The sequence below is a fragment of the Podarcis liolepis genome (assembly GCF_965112155.1).
Source record: "Podarcis liolepis genome assembly, chromosome: 10".
NCBI classification, from domain to species: domain Eukaryota; kingdom Metazoa; phylum Chordata; class Lepidosauria; order Squamata; family Lacertidae; genus Podarcis; species Podarcis liolepis.
Genome location: NC_139562.1, coordinates 54,736,031 through 54,752,885, shown reverse-complemented (window position 1 = coordinate 54,752,885; position 16,855 = coordinate 54,736,031). Strand labels below are relative to the sequence as shown.

Here is a 16,855-nt window from a genome sequence, read left to right as displayed (position 1 = left end):
CTAGCAACCAAAGCCAAAATTGAACCACTGACCTAGAGATGAAATGCTCCATCTCCTGTTACCAATCCGCTGGGCCATCTGGTTCCCCAGATTACAGCATACATGAAATATACTCACCATACAGTATCTTCTTACAACTCTGAAATTAGTATGATTTTAGCATCTAGAGGAATGTAAAACCCTCCCCGCCTCTGTAGTAATCGCAAATGCTGGACTGCAACCATTTTATCTGCTTTCTCTTATCAGCTTACAGACTAACCCTGTGTGCAATTATTTTATAGGGGGAGTGGGGTGGGGGAGAGGGGATGCCTGTGGTTAGAATGAAGATCACATTTCATTACACTGATTATTACATGCAACTAAGCCCTTCCCCTTACATGTTCTTGAATTGTACAGTGGTACCTTGGGTTACATACGCTTCAGGTTACAGACTCCGCTTACCCAGAAATAGTACCTCGGGTTAAGAACTTTGCTTCAGGACGAGAACAGAAATTGTGCTACGGCAGCAGCGGGAGGCCCCATTAGCTAAAGTGGTACCTCAGGTTAAGAACAGTTTCAGGTTAAGAATGAACCTCCGGAACGAATTGAGTACTTAACCCGAGGGACCACTGTATAATGATCCTCAGTCAAGAGTCGTAAGTTTGAGCCTTTTCAGTTTCACGGACATCCAGCTCTGAAATTGCTACCAGGCAGGAAACAGGTATTTTTCTCCTTCTAAGAGGGAATAAATCTTGGCCCTACGAGCATGGAAATAGAAGGAACATTCTGTCCTACCTATTTCAGAATTCCAAGTTTGCTGATCGGTATATATGAGCATCAGAGTTTCTGGTACACCGTAGTTGCTGATCCATGTTCAGCATGCTGGTGATGTTATTTGGCACCCTAAAGTCTTGATGAGACTTTAGCTAGCATTCTCTAGTCCCACTCATTCCTTTCGGCATGGCCGTCTCCCAATACACATACACTTGCCCTCATTTTGTTTTTGTTCACAGATGACTTCTCATAGAATTGTTGAGTTGGACGGCACCCCAAGTGTCATCTAGTCCAAGCCCCTGCAATGCAGTTATCCTGTCCCTGAGGTGGGATTGAACCACCAACCTTTTGGTTAACAGCCAGATGCACAAATCCATTGAGCCACCTGTGCGTGATGCTTTTGATTCTTGCAAATAGGGAAAGTTCTTGATTACCATAAAATAGTTTTAATTTGATGCCTCTTTTGTGGGATGTCTGATACAGATGATTTTGTTGAAATTATGGTACCCTTTAAAAAAATACTCAAATGAACAACTGTCTGATGACTGGCACCCACCAATCACACATATAGGTTTAATAGTCAATCCCTTTTCCCAGGGAACTCTGGGAATAGTAGCTTTGTGAAGGGAAATAGGGTCAACTCGCTTACTACTACACAAGCTAGACTTTTCAGTATTCTTTGAGGGAAGCCATGTCTGTTTGAAGTTACATAATACTGCTTTGTGTATATATATACTGCAGATGAGTCCATTGACACTGTGTCAGTTGCGAAAAGCATAGTTCTGATATTTGCTGAAACAAAGTAGTTGTTCCCATTAACAATAAACAAAAAGTGAGCAGTTTGTATTTTCCTGTAAAATCAAGACAACGAAATATGAGTTTAGTTTTCATTTAACCTGTTTGGAAAACAGAGACACAGCAACATTTTGGCTCAAATCACTTAGCCCAGAAAATGTCTAATTCAGGTCCCATTAAAGATAGTTTTTTATCATTTTAATAACATAAAATACAGCTGATTTCTGTTATTTGAGACTAAAAAAAAAAAAAGGAAAGCCCAACCCTTATGGTAATGAGAATATTGTTCTGCATTTCTTTGTAGCTGGAAATGGAGAAATCGCAGTTGCAAGAGCTCGAAATGGAACATAAGAAGCTATGTGCTCGTCTTGAGGAGGAGCGTGGCAAGAATAAACAAGTTGTATTGATGTTAGTGAAAGAATGTAAACAGCTCTCCAGTCGAATAGTCGAAGAGGCCCAGAAGCTGGAAGATGTCATGGCAAAATTCGAGGAAGAAAAGAAGAAAGCCGGCGAATTGGAGGAATCTCTTGCTGTTGAGAAGCAGCGGAGTGCGCAGATGGAAGCCCAAATGGAAAAGCAGCTTTCTGACTTTGACACCGAAAGGGAGCAACTTCATGCCAGGCTTGGCAGAGAGGAAGCGCACACCTATGACCTCCGAGAAGAGAGGGAGAGGATGAGAAAAATGATTGAGCAGCTGAAAAAGGAGAACGACAGTAAGTTGCGCCTTTCCCTCCCGCGTAAGAACAAAGATAGAGGTTCCGCTTCTGTATCTGTCGGAACAGAGGGACCGGCTTTGAGAACGCTTGCCTGCCAGACAGACGCGGCGTTGCTAGATGGTGGAAGCGAAAGTGTTAGGAAGTTGCCTTTAACTGTTCCGGTAAAGCCTTCGGCTGCCAACCCTTTGCTCTCTGGCCACACAAAGATGAATGTATGCTCCAATGCAGGCTTTGTGAAGCCAGTCATGGACAGGCATTCTTCTTGCAATGACCTGCTCCTGTCCCCCTCAACTCCCATTCTGACTCAAGGCCAAAGCAGAATTGAGGAGAACGGACCAAATGCAACGCCTGACTTAACCAATCTACCTTCTTCCCCCTTCCCAAATAACATTGCACCCTCTCCAGCACCCAGCATAGCACCTCAGAGCTACCTGCAAGCGTCGTCTATGCACTCTCTGCATTCTCCATCCGCCGGCAGTACCGGGCATCAAGGTCTGAATCCACGCGTCCAGGCAGCTAGGTTTAGATTCCAAACCAATGCTAACGACCAAGACCAAAACGGAAACACTACCCAAAGCCCTCCGTCGAGAGACGTGTCGCCCACGAGTCGAGACAACCTAGTTGCCAAGCAGCTAGCTCGGAATACCGTCACCCAGGTCCTGTCAAGATTCACAAGTCCTCAGGGTGCTCCGCCTGGACGGCCGGGAATGTCACATTCGATAGACGTTGGCACGTATCCTCCCCCAGTCGGTAGAATGGGTTTAAAGACTCCCAGTGTGTCGAGGATTGACAGAGGAAACCCTCCGCCCATTCCTCCCAAAAAGCCAGGCCTTTCACAGACTCCATCTCCACCGCACCCACAGCTTAAAGTCCTTATGGATAGTGGTCGCTCCCCTAATATAGGTGCCAAAACTGACAGCAAAACCCTAGTCTCACCTCCTTCCAGTTCACCTCAAGGAATCAGGGTAATAAATGAGGAGGTCATTTCTAAGTCCTCACCTCAGCTGCCACCAAAACCAACACTAGATATATCTGTGGCATCTGCAGGCTGTGCCATACCAGCCATGGCCACGTCTCAGGTGGGTGCCTGGCCTCCCCAATCCCCTGGACTGAACCAACCTGCATGTTCAGAAAGTTCCTTTGTCATTCCCACCACCATTGCCTGTAGCTCCTCCATAAACCCTGTTAGTGCTTCATCCTGTAGACCATGTGATTCAGACAGCCTACTGGTAACAGCATCAGGTAAAGGGATTGTCAATATACTCCTAAACTTGTTGCTACTTTGCCATATTTTTTCCATAGCTTTCCTTTTCCCTAAGCCTGTTCTTTCCCTTTTTTTGCTTCTTCCTTAAAGTTGAAATTTCCACGTGCGGTTTCTTTTCAGTTTCAGGGGTATGGGAAATCCATTTCATGGGACCATAACATAGTTTCCCCCACACAAGGAATTTGTGTATTTCCTCCCAAGATGGAAACCCTAAAGTCTAGAATAATTTTTAAGGGTGAACTTGATGTTATATGTAGTTCCATGACTCCTCTCCCCTCCCTTCTCTCTCTTTTTTAATCAGGTAAAGCAGAAGATGGGTGTTCATGCTTGTTTAACCATTTACTTCCCGGCTGCTTGTTCACTCAAAGTTGCTCTCCCCCAGACTACTTTTCTCCCCAAAGATATAAAAGGCACAGGCCTCTGTATTTTTAAAATCCATGTCTGGGAAAGAAAGAGTTAAACAGCCCCCCACCCCTTCCCCTCACCAGTCCCATGTTCCATCTTTTATCAGAGGTTTTACCTGATAATAAAAGAGCCTTCAGAGAAAAGACTTCAGGAACTAGACATGATGTGTAGTTTTGCACGCACAGCCACGGGTGAGAGGCTGCAGCCTCGAGCTCATCTAGGAACGAGGATATTCAATTACCTTGAAAATCTCAGTGAACTATTTAAGAACTGCTTCTGTGTTACATTCCTTTAGGGGTTTTGGCCACTTAGCTTTTGAGAGCACTCCAGGAGTGACTTCCCAATGCCTCCCTTGTGAAACCAAAGGACTGGAGCTGATTTTTTTTTATAAAAAAAGATTGGCCCAGTTTTAGCTTTTTTTATATGACTGGATATATTTTATTGGCTTTATTTGTGGAGGGTTTTCTCCCCGCCCCTCTAACGCCACTGGATTTGGTTTTTGTGTTCCACAGCCCAGTTGGGTATGGGTCAACAACAAGGTTTTGCGCTAGAAGCGGCAAGGCTTAGTTCATGTTCAGCCCAGGTGTCCTTACTGCCCTGAAGCATTCCTGAAAGACACTCAGGACATCTGAAGTTTTAATTTCCTTCAAATGGGCTTTACATTGAATCCTGCTTCACACTTTGGGCAAGGCCTTAGTAGAATTATGTGCCTCCATATTTAATGATAGTGGCCATGCCAGAAAGCCTGCCTTCTCTTTGAACAGAGAGTTGGGTTTGGGTCTCCCTTAACACTGACTGTGCCCATCTTAGCTGTGAATGTTAGTTCTCATCCTGAAAAGGACAGCACGTTTCCAGAAAAAACAACTTATGCTAAGACATTGAGGAAGCAGGCCTTTCTTATATATGTCAATAGCGTGGTGATGCATTAGGAAAAAATTAGTCAAAGTGGATTGCATCATATACCTAAAGCTTCCAAGGTTTATCCTCACTTCACATGCAGCTTCTGATATTTGGGGTGCCAAAGCGATAGGCATTCTGGGATCCAAAATGTACTTTCTCTGCTTAAGAACAGCAAGGAGATTTTGAGCTCTGAGGATAAGAATCTAGGGTTTGGGGAGAACAGTGGTCCATGAATGATATGGGGAAGAGTGCCTGGAGTCTCAGACATGCTTAAAGGCAGTAGAGGTGGGTGTTGTGGAGTTGCCCTCCCAGCACTGGTATTGCTGCTTCACGCTTGGGTAGGGTGTCAACAGGGCAACATGTTTGCGCCAGCAGGGTACCACCAGCTGATCCAGTGGTCCAGACAGTGCACTCATGTGACTTCAACCTCACCAGCCCCATCCAGGAACAACTTGGTTGCCAGCTTGACTCCGTAGCTTCATAACACCACAAGTACCACCACTGCTTAGAAGATAAGCCTTTGTCCATAGAAACATAGAGTTAGAAGGGACCACGAGGGTCATCTAGTCCAACCCCCCGCAATGCAGGGATCTTTCCCCCAACACGGGGCTCGAACCCACAACCCTGAGATTAAGAGTCTCGTGCTCTACCGACTGAGCTACCCAGAGTGCCTTGCAATCTCTAAAATCACTCAGGACCACATGTAATTAAACCTTGCCACCATTTTAGAAGTATTGTAAGACATTTCTGTATGGACTGGATTTTGGGCATTGGGTTCGAGCTGCTGAAGGATTTTATTTTTCAGCATTTGGTAAGCAGTTTTGCTTGGGGTTTTTTAAACAAAATTTGTGGGATTTAAAAAATATTTTATATGTTTATTTTTATATTTTATATTTTTTGTAGGACTAATAGTCAAACACATCCCTTGCATGTAGACGATCCCAGATTCAATCCCTGAATTTCTCTAAGTAGGACTGGGGGAGACTCCTGTCTGAAACCCTGGGGAGCTATTGCCAGACTAGTTAATAAATAATGTCATGCTTTATTAGAACTGCCTGGCCCTTTGGAGATTGAGATAGGTGGCATGAAGAGTCCCTGAGTGACAATATTCAACAAAAAAATCCAAATCAAAATGATATTTATGGTTTACAAGCTATTATAACAGAATTGAGGTACATTGGTACGCAGGGAAGTGTTCTAATGGATGTAGTTAATCACCTTGCTCATTGTATTCCTGTTCCTTCCTTTTTTTCTTTTTTTGTTAAGTGTACTATATTCTGGGGAAACACTGCTCACCACAGTATTCAGGTATCTGAAAAATTCTGGCGAGTGGGCCAGTTATTAGAAATAATAGCAGGCTTACCTTCAGCAAAGTGCAATTAGTACTGTATTTCAGTCTCAAATGGCAAGACTTGACAATTCAATTCCAAATTGTTCATTGAAACTCAGCATGCAGTTCTTAACGTTTAATTAAATGCCAAGTGCTGGTCGATTGAATATACATTTGTTAATCATGTTGAAAAGAACCACCAGGTGTATTAGAAAGCGGTTCAAAAATTGATTTGGATTCTGGTTGCAGTAGGCTTTTCACATTTCATAACAGACAGTGAATGCAAAAGGTATTTATCTGGGAATTCACCTCCCACTTTTTGATGATAAGATCAAACACAAGGCAGCTTTAAGTTTGCTTTGGTTCGATATAACTTGGAGACAGTAACCTAACTGTTCCTCTTTTTCAATCAATAATAAAATGGTTCACCCATTAACTAGGGATCTGGTCTTATGGGGCAGCAATGTTTTATTGTCCTAGTAACATATCACTCTTTCCTGTAATGATGTATTCTCATTCCACAAAAGACTACGGTAATTATTATAATGGCAATAAAAAGAGATTAAAATGCTTAAGGAGCACCTATCATACATCCTATTGAATCAACTTGGCAACACATTTGCTTTTAAATTATTCTTCCCCTTTTTTCTCTTCATTCTAAGTGACATGTTACTGTTGCTTCTGTAATTCAATTGGCAAGAAATCCCTAGGATACTTTTCTGTAGGCAACCTACATTAAAGTAACATAGCTTGCATCTTGGCTGCCTCTAAGAAGCATGTCATCCTTGCAGTAGCATCAACATAGAATCCCCTTCATATGATCCCTTTCTCCATGTGCTTGAGGTATGAGCAAAGACCATGGGAAGCGACCTTAAAACATGTCATACCTTTTGTCCATCTAGCCAATTATCATCTGCTTTGACCACCTGGCTGGGACTCTGCAAGCTGTCTGCCAAGTTACCTGCTACCAGATAATTTTAGCAGGATATGCCAGAGATTGAACATGAGACCATCCACATGCAAAGAATGTGCTCTATCATTGAGCTATGGCACCTCCCATACTCTTGTGTGAAGTAGAAGCACAAGTATATAAGGCTATGGGATAAGACAGAGCTACAGTGAATAAGGATTACATTGAGGGTTGCAGCCTGTGACTTCCCAAAAGGTACAAGTGTGCCAACATCAGCACAATTGCTGTGTATTCATGTAATTCTGGTTATCGTGAGAATTGTGCATGGTCACAGATAGACAGGACCAAGCTCAAGGACAGTCATCAGGAAAGAATGCAAAAACATTGCCACACGGGCAGTGGCATAGCTAGGGTTGCCAGTGCCCCGGTGGGGTGGGTGGGAGGAAAACAGACAGAGAACGCATGTGCATTTAGCTGCCTAATGGCACCTGCGTCACCCAGGAGATCGTAGCCGCAGATATAAGAAAAGAAGAGCTGTTCCATTGTCTAGAAATTTCACTTCCTGGTTTCACGTGGAGAATATTTTTCAATGGACCCCAGCAACAGAAGCACACAGCTATATTGAGGTAGCACTGGGTGTTGAAATTTTGTGCTGCTGACAATTTTGCGCCCTGTCCCCACGCAATGCCACTGCACATGTGTAAACAGGCCTGAGTGTTTTTACCATGCAATTCAAACGGAAGTTTTAACATGCTGCTGTCACACAGCAGGTTTGTGCAGTACAGCCAGGTCTGAGTTTCAGGTGTATTTATCATGAAAAGTGCTGTGCAATCAATCCAAAGATTTTTCTAAATGTCTAGAGTCCCATGTTGAAGATTCCTAGATCCAATCCACCCCACATACTCGCCATGAGCTCCCCCAAGTTGCCTGCCAGTTGTCACTTGAGTACAATTGAGCTTGTTCCATAGGTGTTTTAAGTGAGGCTGTACAATCCTATTTAAGATGGCAGCAGATGTAGCCTACCAGAACTGAGGGTCGCTACCGAGTTGGGGGTTGCTGCCTTTGCTCTTTGTGCCTGATGAACGTGACCAGCTACATTTAGCATGATTCCCATCATAGAGATATCTTAAAAAGTATACATCAAATTAGGCAAGACTGGTTATATCTGCTGCCTGGCCACCTTACCATTACCAAATTCATTCTATATGTCAGTGCAGGTCTCTTGTGCGTCTTCATACTTTTGTCAAGTATGAAATGTCAACTGAGTCCCTATTAGCTGTGGGCCACTTTGTAAGACCTCTGTAAGTAGTCTTCATGATTCAGCTCTCTTAATGCCAACGAATAGCCTTCATGATTCAGCCAATGAATATCAACTAATTTTACAACTCAGACTGGGGGGGGGGAGTAGCATAAATATTAAAATGGCTCTAAGCAATTGAATTTCCCATGCCCTTGGGATTATCCATTCTTTTTAGATTTGCTCTCATTTATTTATTTATTTATTTAAATCACTTTTCAATCAACATTGTTTTTATTTGGTTCATTCAGATCTGATTCATCTTTTTGTGATGTGGTTTGCTCATAACGTGAATGGGGTGCAGGAGAGGTTGGTAATAGACTCCGAAATTAATCATCTCCACAATCTGAAGCTGATGCCAGAAGCTGTTCCCCCCCCCCCATTCCTTTCATTCTCCCATCACTGCATGTCCAGCACGCTTTCCCAGATGCTTCGTATTTGCTAACTTCTTGCATATGAAACCACAAAGCTTACTCATGTCTCCGAATTTTGTTATGCATTTTCCTGAATGAATACAAACCTGTGGTTCTTCTTGCTTGCCAACTCTTAAAAATCGGTGCCGATTCAATGTTACGTTAACAGTGGGATTTGCATACGAAATATGCAATGCAGTTATTATTGCTTAGTTTGTATATGCTATGTTTTGGAAGGCTTTCTCATGCTCCTGCTTCATATGTTAATCCTACATGGACTTCCTCTTCCAATACTCATACATGCAGTGGTGTGTGTGTGTGTGTGTGCGTGCGTGTGATTGCTGCATGCAGTAATCTTCATGTGTGTTTCAGGCTCTTGCCTGGAATTGCTTTCCATGCTGGGACCCTGTTAATTTGTAAAGCAGTTCACCAAGAAGATAAAATTTAAGCTCTGCCGGGAAGGTGAATGCAATATTAATAATATCCGGATCTGCTATAGTGCACAGTAAACCTACTTTATCTAATATCTATATGACGGAAAAGATATTGCACTCATTTAAAAAGCTAAGATGGAATTCAAAAGCTTTTTCTGAAAATGGCTTTCGCCTGTGTTTGTAGCCATGGCCAAAAATCTCTTTAACCTTCCCTCTCTACCCACATCTGAACAACAGTTACAAATGGCATCCCAACATTTGATTGCTACCATTCCTAAATAAGTGCTAAATCAAGTACTTATTGCTGGAAGCTCCATTTTGTTCCTCCACACTCTCTCTCTACCAGCCCGACACCCAAAGGAAAATAAACCAAATAATCATGATTGTCTAACAGGTTCAGTAAAAGGGCTCCTTGAATTAGGCCTGCGACAGGGTGCATCTTCCTGCCAGTGCTTCTGGACCTGGTTGTTGTTGTTTAGTCGTGTCCGACTCTTCGTGACCCCATGGGCCAGAGCACATCAGGCACTCCTGTCTTCCACTGCCTCCCGCAGCTTGGTCAATCTCATGTTGGTAGCTTCGAGAACACTGTCCAACCATCTCGTCCTCTGTCGTCCCCTTCTCCTTGTGCCCTCCATCTTTCCCAACATCAGGGTCTTTTCCAGGGAGTCTTCTCATCAAATGGCCAAAGTATTGGAAGCTCAGCTTCAGGATCTGTCCTTCCAGTGAGCACTCGGGGATGATTTCCTTCAGAATGGGTAGGCTTGATCTTCTTGCAGTCCATGGGACTCTCAAGAGCTCTCAAGACCTGATTAGCTTAACATTATAAACATACACAAATGAGGTTTGCTTCCATACTAGCAGGAATTCCCCATTCATCGTTCACTTCTAAAGAGACATCCAGTAATGCCATAGTCAGCCCATTGTATTCCAGCAGTTTTAATGTTCCCTCCCCCAATGGGTTTTGTGGTAATTTCCGGGGGGGGGGGTAAACAAATGCAACTGCAAAACCAACCTGACCAGTGTGAATAAGCAAAACACCATTGAGGCTTTTAATGGTCCTGGTAGTTAGTGATGAATAACCTCTTAAATTCACCATGAATAGCCTCTCTTTAATTGTCCCAGTATCCCTTCTAGTCTTGCAAATGGGCCAGAAAAAGAATTACTGGTTTATGCTAATTATTTTTCTTTTCATATTTTATATAGCGAGAACACACTATTTTCTAGTTTGAGAGAAAAGCAGTAATTAACCCTCTTCCCAAATGGGAACCAAAAAAGGCATTGAGACTGCAGTTCTATACATGTTTAGCTGAGAATAAGTCCCCTTGAACTCAGTGGATTTTACTTCTGAGTAGACATGCATAGGATTGTGCTGTGACAAATTCAAGGGGCAATTAAGAGGCTGTTCACCACCATTCCTGCACCCATGCCCATCAAGGAAGAATAAAATGGGTTGGCCTCCAGTGAAGAAACTTAATTAAAATTGCTAGAAACCTATGCTGTTTTTGCTTGTCTGGAATGCCCATTTTTATTCTTCCAGCTAATTGGGGAAAAGCAAAGCCACAGCAATGTTAAAGGACTCTAATGTGGAAGCAATCTAGTTAAAATATAAAGGTTTCTTTCATCTAGATTTTATCCGTTTTTTTCTGCTAGGTCTTTCTTTCTTTCTTTCTTTCTTTCTTTCTTTCTTTCTTTCTTTGTAAGGCAAAGTTTAGATGATATTCCCAACTTTCTGTGATGAATTGTAGTTCATTAAATAGAAAGGAAATCATTAAAACTATATAAAAAACTCTTTTCTTTTCTCTCAGTCTTCCCTTTTTTCCTATTTCTTCCTTTCCTTTATTGAACATTCACAACTTCCTATAATAGCCTGCCATTCATGAACCTGATGAAATGGATTCTTCATCATACACACACACACACACACACACACACACACACACACACACACACACACTTGAGAGTCCCATGGAGTGCAAGAAGATCAAACCTATCCATTCTGAAGGAAATCAGCCCTGAGTGCTCACTGGAAGGACAGATCCTGAAGCTGGGGCTCCAATACTTTGACCACCTCATGAGAAGAGAAGACTTCCTGGGAAAGACCCTGATGTTGGGAAAGATGGAGGGCACAAGGAGAAGGGGACTACAGAGGACGAGATGGTTGGACAGTGTTCTCGAAGCTACCAGCTAAGTTTGACCAAACTGCGGGAGGCAGTGGAAGACAGGAGTGCCTGGCGTGCTCTGGTCCATGGGGTCACGAAGAGTTGTACACAACTAGACAACTAAACAACAACAATATATAACAACGCCATGTGTTTATGTTCAATCAAAGCCAACCTTTCTGTTAAGGATCCATTGTAGTTGATCATTGGTGCTGCAAGCAACTAAGCAACTTCCTTGGGCTACCAAGAATTCTAAGTTTGGCTCCTTTTGCCTGCTGGGCTAGGGGTGATAGTGGGGACATCTCTAATAAGAGAGGCTGACCTTGAAACTCTATTGGAGTTTCCTAGAGAGAGTTTTCTCCCTACTTCCATCCTGTCCACCCCTTCTGTGCTGTCCACCCCTGAACTGTTTAGTGGCAAAGTGGTATCGGTCAAGGAGGGGGAAATTGATGTTGTCATTAGTGGCAACCGAATAACCCCAAGGTAAGTACCTCCAGGGAGATAAGCAGAGCTGTTATTCTATTGCCTATTGCCTGCACTTAACCTTTGTGCCCATCCAATCCTCTGACTCCTTTTGGTCCATCATCTTCTGCCATTAGTTAGCTTTGTCCCCCAGTCTGTTAGTGCCTTCCATTAACCTTCTCATTGGCTAGTAGCTGCCCACTTAATATAGTGTCCAAGACCAATGAGACCCATTGCAGTTCTGCTATGGCCCATTTTCTGTATTTTTCTTTTAAATTCAGTTAATACATTTATGATTATTTTCCATGGCATAAATGATTGTTTTCTGTTACGAGAAAAATCTCTCCTCTTTTAAACACCGTCTTTATTGAGACGTGTAATGTTTATGAGTCGGTTTGCTTATACTTCATGGCAGCTTTTAAAATTTTTGGAGATAGCCAAACCCTATAATAGTTGGAAATAGATAACTTAATGAATGGCTGTTAAGTTGAGAAAAACAAGAGTAGAATACTTTCTACATCAGGGAGGCCATAGAAATTACTGTATTTTTTGCTCTATAAGACTCACTTTTTTCCTCCTAAAAAGTAAGGGGAAATGTGTGTGCATCTTATGGAGTGAATGTAGGCCTCGCAACTATTCCAGAAGCCAGAACAACAAGAGGGATTGCTGCTTTCACTGCGCAGCGATCCCTCTTGCTGTTCTGGCTTCTGAGATTCAGAATATTTTTTTTCTTGTTTTCCTCCTCCAAAAACTAGGTGCGTCTTGTGGTCTGGTGTATCTTATGGAGCGAAAAATATGGTATAGTTTACAATACAAATATTACCAAGCCTGGTGTTTAAAATTCATGATCTTTCCAACTTATAGCAAGGATGGGGAACCTGTGACCTTCCAGATATCATTGGATTCTAATTCCAGTTAGTCCTGGCCAGCATGGCCAATGGTCAGAGATGTAGTTCAACTACATTTGGAAAGCCTCAAATTCCTCATGCCTGGCTTATAGTGTGGGCAGTTGTTATAACCTGATTATAACCCGAACCTCAATAAAGGTTGGAAATCCCTTTGGAATTTCTCCTTTGTCAATCGGCAGTCCACAGTTGCAAGAAGCGATATCTATTTTCAAATCCCCTTTCTATTTCCTTTTGCAGCCTTTTGATCAAGGAAGAGTTCACAAAGTCTTCCGCACCCTATACAGCAGACTTCATGCCCTTAATAAACTCTCCTCTAAAGCTGCTAACGTCTGATACCTGGAATGTCTATCCAAGATAACTCCTATAATTTCCTAAAATTCTGTTCTGTTGCTTGCGTTTCTTACTGGGCGATGTGGAAGCTTTTGCCAGGCATTTTGATGTAATTAATTAATTGCTGCTCTTTAGTCCTTACTGTAAAACACAAAGGAAGTTGCGGTGCTGCTGCCACATTTTAGATGGCTCTATGCAGTGTTTAGGCCAGCTGAGTAACAAGCAGGCTTAGACAGTAGGCACCGGTGTGAGATTTAAATGTACTTTCAACTAAAATGCCTGTCATATTTTGCATAGATTTAAGCAGATTTTCTTAAGAGAATACTGATAAAAATGACTCTTTAAAATCATATGTAACTTTAAACCTATGCAAAGTTTATCTCAATCCTCTTTTTAATTTTTTTTTGCTAAATTTAAACCAAATTACCTTGAGCTAGCTTTTCAACTAAAACATAATCTTTTTTTAAAAAAACCAAAATCTAGGCAATGGCACCGTACCAAAAGTGGATGGAGTGTTTCCTTGAGCTTACCTAAATAATAAATTGTTTCAGTTAGCATGTGTGTGATTTGAAGCTATCTTTGGATCCAGGATTTATTTATTTTTTAAAAAATTGTGCTAATTTTTTTATATGTGCTGAAACGGCAGTATCTGTTTTCATTTGTAGAACTTTTGAAATAGCTTTCAAAGTGTGCAGCTTTAACTTCTTCATGTGTGTTCTCTCTAATTGATGTTGCTTTTAACTCGCAGGCTGGTCTCCCTCCCTAACCCCTTTATTAATGAGTGGTGGTCCTGTCCCCCTGGGTGGCAGGCCCACCCTTCTTCACCAAGCTGCTGCCCAGGGAAATGTAACTTTATTGTCAATGCTGCTTAATGAAGAAGGTCTGGACATTAATGACTCCTGTGAAGATGGCTATTCTGCCTTGTATTCTGCTGCTATGAATGGACATACAGGTATGGATTTTGTCCGTGCCCTGACTTTACTATCTGCTGTGTTTATATGTGCTTTTGTAGTTCAGGGGAGGAATTCCACAGTGCGCTAAGGTGATTGTTCCACCAGCATTTTGGCTTCCCAGAGAGAACAATCCCCACTCTCCTTTCTCTAGGCTTCCCCTAACAACCCACTGAGCCCATTTTTGGGAGTGTGGGAAGATAGGGGGAAGCCCCCGTTGCACAACCAGAAGTCCTCTTGCAGGACTTCCACCAATAGGACTCATTAATTGAATCCCACCCTGCGTACTTAACAGTGACATCCTAAACATGGCTATGGAGAAGCAAGTCCCCTTGATTTCAGTGGGGTTTATTCCCATGCATACGAGGGCAGGGTTGCCTAAGGTTACAGCACCAGACACCAGGGGTGAGAAACTGGTCAGGTCAGTGCGCCTACCTCTTGGCCAAATTTTGGACAGGTGGGCAGTTAATCGCTTGATGCCACCGTGACATCAGGTGATGATTGTCAGGATTTCAAAGCAGTATCACACACATGTAAAGTCAGGTGTGGAGCAGGTGGATTTGCTTGGGGGCAAATGGCTAACTGGAACCAGGGTCAAATTTGGCTTGCGAGGCAAAAGTTTCCCACTCCTTCTATGCACACTTACCTAGGGGTTTGTCTCACTGGACTGTTGTGGGGAGCCGGGCTTTTTAGTAGACATGTATAGTTAAACCACATAGCTTAGGACTTGCTAATCAGAAGGTCGGCGGTTCGAATCCCCGTGATGGGGTGAGCTCCCGTTGCTCGGTCCCTGCTCCTCCCAACCTGGCAGTTCGAAAGCACGTCAAAGTGCAAGTAGATAAATAGGTACTGCTCCGGCGGGAAGGTAAACAGCGTTTCTGTGCGCTGCTCTGTTTCGCCAGAAGTGGCTTAGTCATGCTGGCCACATGACCCGGAAGCTGTACGCCAGCTCCTTCGGCCAATAAAGTGAGATGAGCTCCGCAACCCCAGAGCCGGCCACGACTGGACCTAACGGTCAGGGGTCCCTTTACCTTTTTATAGGATTCCATACCCTCCAACATTTCTCCAATGAAAATAGGAACATCCTTTTCCATAACAATAAATAATAATTTTATCATTTATACCCCACCCATCTGACTAGGTTACCCCAGCAACTCTTGGCAGCTTCCAACATATATAAACATAATAAAACATTAAACATTTTTTTAAAAAATCCTTTAGATGCCTTTAAATTTCTTTTAAAGGTTACGTATCTCCTTGGCTTAGGGGGGTCACATAACTCCACACCCTCCAACATTTCTCTGATGAAAATAGGGGCATCCTGCCATACCCTTCAACATTTCTCCACTGAAAATAGGGCTGTCGTAAGGAAAACCATGACATTCCATGATCAAATCAGAAACCAGGACAGCTTCTGTAGATCCAGGACTATCCCTGGAAAATAGGTACACTTGGAGAATTTGGGATTCCACTGTTATTGGCAGCATGCCCTTGATCTTTCATTCTGAAATTATATGGAGAAAACAGTATTAACATCAAAGTATTGCTGAGACATTTCAACACAGTTTAAGCAAATGGAAAGCTTTTATGGTCAAATAATTTTTATCACTCCTGGTGAATATTCAAGACTTGTATATGTTGGAAGGAAGGCAAAACAGTCTACTGAGAAACTAGTACAATTTGGACAGAAACTTGATAGCTGTGTTTCTTCTGCCTAAAACAAAGAATGAAAGCGATCACAGGGGGACACACTCACCTCACAAAGTGTTTGTTGTGGGGGAGGAAAGGAAAGGAGAATGTTAGCCGCTTTGAGACTCCTTCGGGTAGTGATAAAGTGGGATATCAAATCCAAACTCCAAATTCTGGGGTCTGGTTTCAGCCCTTCTACACTCGTCTCCTTCCCCTGTAGACATAGATGTGTCTACACTTGGGTCAGGATGGGACACTTACAGCCTCAGAATCCTATAAGCACTTCATCAGATTTGAGCAAGAGATAGCATAGAAAGCCGTTGGGGTGGGGGTACAGTAAGGAAGGCAGTGATTGCAAGGGAATCTTGGAGGTACATAAGAAGAATCCTTTTGGATTAGACCAACGTTTCAGTTGCCAGTTTTCCAGTGTGGCCAGTCACAAGTCTCCCACAAGCTAGACATGAAGGTAGTAGACCTCTCCCATCAATTCTTCTTGGCAAATGACATTTTGCCTCTGAATGGGGATCGTGAATGTAGCCATCATGACTTGTAGCAATAGACATCTCCTCTGTGGATTTTTCTTATCCATGTACTAAGTCATCTTAAGCTGGCGGCCATCACCTAATCTTGTGACAGCAAAATCCAAAGTTGGAAAATTTCCAGTATAGTCTAAAGCATTAAAAGGCTCAGAAAGGTTTTTCTTTCTGTATTGGCTGCCTGTTTGTGGAGTGTTCTCCCCAGGGAAGTTCACCTGGTGCCTTCATTATGTATTTTTAGGTGAAAACGTTTCTTTTCAATAATATTCTGCGGCCTTTTAAATGTGTCTGTGGGAAGAGGAGGTTATTGTTTTGCTTCTTTTGTTTTAATTTTTTACTTGCTTTTATCCTGTATTTCATTCTGTGAAGCACCCTGAGACCTTATGAAGAAGGGCATTATATAAATCTAATAAATAAAATAAAAATAAAAAAGAACTTGGTGAATGGGAAGACTTTGTTAATTTGCTCTCTCTCTATATGAGAGATAAGTTTGCCTTGCCCAGGTGTCCTAGCAAGCTGGCATCACAATACAGAATATTGCCTTTGGTAGATAAGAACATACGAAGACCCATCTAGTCCAGCGCTCTGTTTCAACAGTTGGACA

General features: G+C 42.6%; 1 protein-coding gene across 1 annotated transcript in view; it reads left to right on the top strand.

Moving 5' to 3' along the window:
- Nucleotides 1-16,855, top strand: part of CTTNBP2 (cortactin binding protein 2) — a 117,542-nt gene that overhangs the window by 43,686 nt on the left and 57,001 nt on the right. The window contains 2 exon segments of the mRNA XM_083463269.1: nt 1,853-3,506; nt 13,825-14,028. Of these exon segments, the coding sequence (XP_083319395.1) occupies nt 1,853-3,506; nt 13,825-14,028 (1,858 nt within the window).